This window comes from Aplysia californica, unplaced genomic scaffold (genome assembly GCF_000002075.1).
Source record: "Aplysia californica isolate F4 #8 unplaced genomic scaffold, AplCal3.0 scaffold01177, whole genome shotgun sequence".
NCBI lineage: Eukaryota > Metazoa > Mollusca > Gastropoda > Aplysiida > Aplysiidae > Aplysia > Aplysia californica.
The window spans coordinates 23,937-32,012 of NW_004798447.1; the positions used below are offsets into that span (position 1 = coordinate 23,937).

At 39.2% G+C, this 8,076-nt stretch overlaps 1 protein-coding gene across 1 annotated transcript in view; it reads right to left on the minus strand.

Annotated features, from left to right (window-relative positions):
* Nucleotides 1-7,343, minus strand: part of LOC101848860 — a gene marked incomplete at its 3' end in the record, with an annotated part of 27,115 nt that extends 19,772 nt beyond the window's left edge. Inside the window, 3 exon segments of the mRNA XM_013090206.2 lie at nucleotides 212-310; nucleotides 1,305-1,406; nucleotides 7,246-7,343. Of these exon segments, the coding sequence (XP_012945660.1) occupies nucleotides 212-310; nucleotides 1,305-1,406; nucleotides 7,246-7,323 (279 nt within the window).
* Between the last annotated feature and the right edge of the window lie 733 nt (nucleotides 7,344-8,076).

The window sequence follows — 8,076 nt, forward strand, 5'->3', positions numbered from 1 at the left end:
TATAATAGCAGAGCAAAAAGGCTTTTCGTGAATTTCAACAAGAAGAGTTAACAGTATCAGGTGCGCGAAACAAAAATACTCTTAATTTTAATAAATAAAAACTTTCATTAAATTAAGACAGCATGTCTATATGAAATATTTTATGGAACTAAAAGGGCCCAGTCATAACACATTGAGTTGTTCTACCCACACAAGAAGAAAAACAACTTACTGGAGTAACGACATACTGCTCCGACATGAGAGGCTTTATCACATTGTTCATGTAGCTGATCACATCGTCCAGCTCAGCTCTGATGGCACTCTGGATACTCTGAGAAACACACGTGAACGTATATAAGTTGTGTGTGTGTGCGTATGTGGGTGTGTGCATGAGCCTGTGCGTGAGTGTGTGAGCGCACGCGCGTGAGTGGGTGTGCATGCGCGTGTGTGTGTGTGTGCGTGCGTGCGCGTGCGTGCGCGCGCGCGCGTGTGTGTGTCATAATACAGTGTAATCAAGCGCTCATCAAGTTTTGGGCATATATGGAGTTATTGGCATCATAAATAAAGCTTATAAATTGATTTGTCCTGCTTTTGATGAAAATAATACCCATTCATCTTAAAGAGCAGTCAAGATATTTACAATTGAAGGAGGTTGAGGTTGTCTGGTGTCAGGGGTTAAATTAGTGAGAAATGGGCACCTAAATTTGGTGACTTCCAAGTTTGAGTATCCTCGGAAACTGCAAATTTACATTTCAAATGATTTTGTTTGCCTTTCATCAACTTTTTTCATCAAAATACACAAAGAAATGGGGGTTTTTAATGTACATAAAAGGTGTTCAGTCAAAAATAAAAATTTGATGAAAATTGCCCAAAGGATGGAAAAATGTTTTTCTTTGATTTTATTATTTTGATGGGCGCCTGATTTCACCACGATGCCATAACATATTAAAACTATTTTACTTGACATTGACAGGTCATTTCAGAGGAGCGGCATTCTGATCCAATGTCAGTACAGGAATAAACTGCCTTTCTACTTCACTATAACGCTCAAGCAGCAACATATTAAGATGAACAACAAACTGAACACTGAACGAAAAAATGTGGGCAATGAGAACAGACAATATTTTGTTATATTTTGCCCTACTTTCTTTTGAAAACTATTGTACTGCGTGTCCACGCAATACTATTTTGTGATCCATTGGGGTTTTTTATACGAATAAAAACAAGGTGTTTGTTCCAAATTCTAAATTTCATACTGTAAATAAATGGTAAATTCTTACCAAACAGGGTAAACATGAAAAGCATTCAAAGACTTTAGAACCTACCTTTGCATCTGAGTTTGAAAGACCACAATCACTGTTTCTTTCCAACTTTTTCTTGATCTTTTGTGTAGCTTTACACTTGACCAAGCGGTAAACTTGTTTTGTCTGATAATATGAAGGAAAAGAGAGATTATTATTCCCTTTGCACAATAAAAACAGCAAATACATGAGTATATATTTTTACTGATATGGTGGTAAATGTTTTCCTTTTTTTTTTAGGTAATTGTTTTACGGCGCTCTCAACTGCATAAGGTCATATGAGTGCGCAGGACACATTAAACATTTTCAGTTGCTAGGAAATTTTTAATTTTGCCCGAGTGGCGGCCGAGGCCTACTCTTACCAATTTTGTACCACCAAGGGATCTTTAACGTGTGTAACTTGCACACGGGACCTCCGAGATTTTTCGCCCTTGTCCGAGAAGGCTAAGTACATTAAATATTACCTACCGTAACCATAAGATCAGGGGTGTTGCAGAAAGGCAGCCAAGGAGGAGCAGTAGAAAGGCTGCAGAGAGAGTCAGGAGCCCAGAGGAGGGGGCAAATGAGGGGAAGGGGTGGAAGAAGAAAGTGAAGACTAAAGCAAACGACAGAACATAGAGCAGGAAAGGAAGTGAAAGGAGACAATTTAAGAGAAGAAAAATTTTCGTCGCTATCCGGATTCGAACCCGGGGCAAATTGAGTGAGAAGCGAATACCTCTAGGCCACGAGAGCCCCCTGTAAATGTTTTATCATGCATAAAAACTATTTAGAATACAAAGAGGCGGGTTGCTTCGACCCTGCCTGTCAGGAATAATATATCCAATGCTGATTGGGATAAAACATCCCTAGAGACAGAGATACTGGATCAAACAAAATTTTTTCATAAGGGAATCAAACTCATGTCTTTTACATGCATCGAGAATTTTACCAAAATATTTTTATAACTAGATATCTAGTCGAACCTGTGTAAGACGGAATCGCAAGGGAGCCAGAAAAAAATTGCGTCTTAAACATTTTCCGTCTTAGACAGGGGGATTTAGGGGGAGATGGAGGTTATGGGCTGGGGGGGAGGGGTGGTCAAAGGCCCAACCGGTGGGGTCAAGGATCGCTTGTCCGATCGGCAAGCAGTGATCAAAACTTCACACTTCTCAATTGCTATCCTGTCTGATAATGACATGCGTCAGTCTTACTTATATATCCAATTACCACCAGTGCTTGCCTTTCAAAGGACCACTGTTTGACCTATTAAAAACAGAAACGTTTGAACATCTCCCTTGCTTCCATCCTTAGCCCCACCCACCAATGCCACCCCTCGCTTCCATCATTGTAACAACGATTCAAGAAACTCTTTTCTCGGCTGGCCGTACAATCAAGGCGGCAGGCATTGGTCAATCTAATTTCATACCTCTGGCTTCTTTCTAGACCCAGGAAAGTTTCAGTAGTGGCTGGCTCCTCGAGCACTCTCATGGGCAGTCGTGAGATTTCACACCCACACTCCACTGACCATCTGCATCGCTCAGGGCAAACATCTACCCCCAAATTGCACCCCTACTCCCCTTCCTCGCCCAGCCGCATGACCATAGCGTTAGTTTAGAGCCAGCGGAACCAAACTTACGAGTTGTCTTAGACAGGTGAAACCCTCGGAAGGGAGCGGATTTTTTTTCCGTTTCCGCGTTGGACAGGTTTCCGCTTTATACAGGTAATTAAAGAGGAATATATCAAGGGGGGAGCGGGGAGATTCCGTTAAGACAGGTTTCCGTTTTATACAGGTTTCCGTTAAGGCAGGTTGGACTGTACAACTAGAAAAGCTGTATACAACACAATAGGTATAATTGGAGTTCAAGCATTTTTCTTTCTTCTCAGATCATTCAAGACAATAATAAAAATCAATGAACATTATACCACATTTTCACCAAATAAATATAAAGGTTCAATGGTAAAAATTTCAAAAACAGGCTCCACTTCAGAGAACAAAAAACTCATAACACAATCCTAACACGCTCAGTTAAATTAAATATTATCAGATCATTACACCCTCCTTCATAAATCAACAATACTTAATGAGATAGCTGTGCAACTTTAATTTTTGATCCGCAGGAAATTTGGTACAGGCCTACTAACTATAAAGTAGATTTAGTAGTAGACAAAGTGAGTAAATGAAATGACCAAACACTTTAAGTAAAACAGCTAAATCAGTGACTAGATCTAGTAAAAATGGACAGAATTAATAATGAATCATGAACAAAAAATTATCTTAATGAGAAGAAATGAACTAAGGAAACAACGCAGTAAGCACTGTAAAAAAAATTCCGACTGAAAGTAATGTTTGTGTTTTTCTAATACACATTTTATGTCATAGGAAAAAGAAATGGCATCAAGAAATGGCAGTTGCAGAGAGAGTGTAAGGTAATAGTACCATTGGATCAATGTTCAAAATCGCACCAAACAATGAATTTATAAAAGAGAACATGTGTAAGTACAAGATAATGCACAGGGTGGGGGAAGGAAACACAAAAAGAGAAAAATAAAGAAAAAAATCAAATTAGGCGACTGTGAGAGGAAGATGTTTTTCTAGGGTTTTTTTTTATTTAATCAGATGAAAACCTTCCAAAGCACTGCATTTAAGGACTTGAAGACCCACAGGAAATATTCTAAATTCTAGGAAAACTGGAACCCCAAATAACCATGACTTTGCCTTTTTGGTCAGCTAATAATTGATCAAACAACTCACTGCCAGACCCCAGGGGGACAATACAAATTTTGTTGTGTAGCGAGCGGCACTTGAAACGTGTGTTTTCGCTGTGAATAGTGACGCGGTATTATTAATTGATGATAAAAATAATGTTTTATCTTTTATAGCTTTCTGTTTATAAAGTGTTACGGAAACATCATGTATAGGCCCCTCTCATAAGCTGATAAGACATTACAAGTAGTTAAGCCCATTCGAATAACTTTTTTACACGCTCTTGTTGTTACGAATGATGGGGTTCGAAAGGGAGTAATACGGAATATAATTCACGTAAATTTCCAAATATTTTGCTCTCAAATTGTTCTTTTTTCCAGCATAATGGTATTCAAAACCATCAAATAAGCTTATTTTGATCAGGTAATATCATTTTAAATATAAAATCAAGCTCATTTGAAAGATTTTGTATAGAAAAATGAAAGTATTAATTTCATGGCTATCCTTTCGAGCACCTCACGTCTAAGTGGGTCAATTTAACAATGACAATGAAAAATCTTTTTTTTTGTCAGAAAGTGTTTGCAAATATGTGCATTTTGTAGCGTATCTTCACAGAGCATGGAACTTTCTGAATTTTTTAAATCCATCAATAAACAAAAAAGTTACGAATTTTTTAATCAATTAATTTTTGGTACATTTTTATATTATAATGAATAAACCCCAAAATATGGGACGTTCTTGGATGAGTTCTGAGACAATATTTGTAATAACTCGTTCATTTCTCTGAGTATATAAATGAAACTTGGCAACCCAGTACATTTTCGAGTGCAGAATCTAGTCCTGCTTTCAGATTTTTCATAGCTATCCTACTTTTTGAGTTATGAAGGCGCTTAAAGGTAAAAATGTGGCGGTTTTCGGTGCGTTTTGAGAAAATATTTGTCATAGCTTGCCTATTTCTTGGAGTATGTAAATGAAACTTGGCAGTCTAGTACACTTTTTAATGCAGAATCTAGTCATGCTGTCAGATTTTTAATATCTAGATACTTTTTGAGCTGTAAAGACATTTACAGGTAAAAAAGTGGCATTCTTTACAGATTTACAAAGATTATCAGTCATATATCTTCTCCCAAAGTCATGATATATGAATGAAACTTGGCAACATAAAAGATTCCTCCATGCCAAGCAATGCTCTGGATTAATTTGTCACAAAATGTAAGTAGACAGCTGGATTAATTAGTCTAATAAATCCAGTTCTCTACTACTAAAAGCATGCACACTTTGTAATAGAAAATAAGATCATCTCTGTATATATATAATATATATCCATTGTGGGACAGTGTAAATAGTTTACAAAGTAATGGGAATATTTCGCATGTGTAGGCTACCACTCATATATAAAAATGTAACAGATATAGACCCCCCCTCTCTTTCTCTCTCTCTCTCTCTCTCTCTCTCTCTCTCTCTCTCTCTCTCTCACATACACACACGCACACACGTACACGCACGCACTCACGTACGCACGCATGAACTACAACAATGTATAAACGGGACTATCTTCCCAGACTGGACTAAATATTACACTTTAATAACAATCTTTTATCTAATGCCTCACTTTTCCAAACAGAGTAAACAGGACGAGTCCAAGTGTGTGCTTTCCCAAGAGGGAGGAACAGGCTTTCATAACGCAAACACAATGCCATACCACTTCTCAAGATGTTTGCTTTTTTGTGTTTCTTGTGCTTCTCTCATGCAATTAAACAAATGAAATGACTTGTATTGTGACTAAAATGCAAAACAAATGCAAGTTATTAAGGCCCCTGTTTAGTTTTCAAGTATCCTCCACATCAACCACTTTCGTAAAAAAATTTTACTGCTTCTTGGATGGGTACAAACTTGTCAAAGTCAATCATACTATGAGATAGACCTCTTTTTTCTGATTGGCTGCCAAAGTTCATTCATATCCATTCACGAGAAGCGGGGCGAGAGCGAGTTGAAGACAACAACCATTGCGTTAGTTCGTCCCACAAAACACCCCCGCGGCGGGGGCCAAAAATCGGCAGAGAACAAAACGCGCTCGGTGGGCATTGTGTTCTAATTAGTCAATTTGTTCTCATTTCATTGGATGAACATCAAGAGCTACCAGCTTGGCGAGTTTTGAATGAGACGTATATGCCTCGGTTACGAACCAACGCTGGCAGTAAGTAGGCCACAAATGCATACACAAACTTAGACTGATGCACACACACACTTGAACTGCGGATTAGGCTATGGGACCCAGTCATCACGCAAATGATGCTCCGCGCGCATGCGCTGAGCCAGGGCCCGACTGACACAGGACAGAAACGAAGGCGAGGTACCGAAATACGCTTATCGGAGAATATAATATAAAGCTAGGGGAGGACTTCTGTAACGAGCGACCACTATGAGACAGAGCAGAATTGAGGGCTTGGGGTAGGGGTAGGGGTAAGGGTAGGGTTAGGTTTAGATCTAGGGGTAGGGTTAGGGGTAGGGCCGGGGTAGGGTTAGGGTTAGGTCTAGGCCTCTTCTTTATTGTGTTTGATGGGGTGGTCGCTCGTTACGGAAGTCCTTCCAAAGCTAGCTCCCGCAGGACCAGGGTCAAGCCAGGGTACACAACTCAAACTGCTAACAACAGGCTAATAATTTTGGCGATTTTGTAGTTTCGTTCGTTAAAGTCAAGAGTAGGGCGGTTTCAGGGGGGCTTGCCCCCCTGACCTAATAAAAACATGGAGGTGGGGGGGGTTCAGGGGGTGCCCCCCTGAATTTAATCCTAATTTGATGTTTTGCAGTTAGGTTGCATCCCTGCTCTTTGTGCAGCCTAATTCAAATAGTATTTGGTCTTCAAGACTTCTGGATTTCTTCTCTGGATGTAAACAAATGGATCGTGGACTTTAACGAACGTACAAGATCACCATAATTATAACAACACTAACAGTCCCAGGGTAAACACTGGTCTTTAGCAACCAATAAAGAAGGAAATTTGGTAATTCTTCAGAAAAAAAGACTAAATGGCCTGCACACAAACTCGCGCAATTTGCGAGAATATAGATCTAGTCTAGTATAGTAACGTAAACATTAGGCTGGCACTCGCCTTCATTCAATCCTTCATTGAATTAATCTGCCAGAATTTTTTTGATTTAAAGAGCTCTGTCCTTCGCACTTTGAGCCGTTCGTGTGGCTGAGAATGATGATTATACATAATTATCTTACTGTTATTGGATGAACAGCATGATATCTATCATTTTACTATGCTATAAAACCAACCTTTTTACTGGCTAAAACAATAGCACAGTTTCCTTCTCCCCTGTACTCCAGATTAGCAAACTCTCTCATGGAATCCATATTGAATTTGCAACCGGAACTAAACAGGGGAGAGCACTACCGTTTCGTATTTTTATCCGATGTCTGTTTTGAGCATAGTCCTAGGCTAGCCTAGGTATAGAATATTAAAATTTATTTCCTTATATTTAACATAAGTACATGTATAAGTACTAGGCTATAAGGCTTTGAGTCGGTTAATTACGGCCTTCGCCTATTGAGTTCACCCACCATAGACTTGTATTATGAGATTCAACATTATTTTATCAGTACAATGTCTGTGATACACGCAGTTGTGGCGAGGTTTTTTGTCAGACCCATGTCGAGTCTTCAAAATTTTGTAAATGAAGATCATGGATCTATTTATATAGATTAGAACAGCAGCAAAATACAAGCGCAAAATAATAATATCAATTATTTAGCCTAATAATTAGCAAAATATTATTTATTTTTAAAGGCTAAAAACAAGAAGTCTACCGGCGCTCTCTCTCTCTCTCTCTCTCTCTCTCTCTCTCTTCATCATGGGTGTGTCTGTGTGTATGTGTATGTGTGTGCGCGCGCTCGAGTGCGTGTGTAGTTTGGTGTGTGTTTTCGTGCGTATTTTTTTCCAAGAATGTTTTTTTTAATTTCTTCTATCTCCGTGACGTCACTCTGCTTGTATAGAAACCGGACATGATACCCCCAATCTAACAAGAAAAAGGATGAGATGTGAGTGCATGCATGGTCGGCGTGTCGCACGCGCGCGGGGGTGTACTGTGAGTGGGTAGTGTAGGGGCT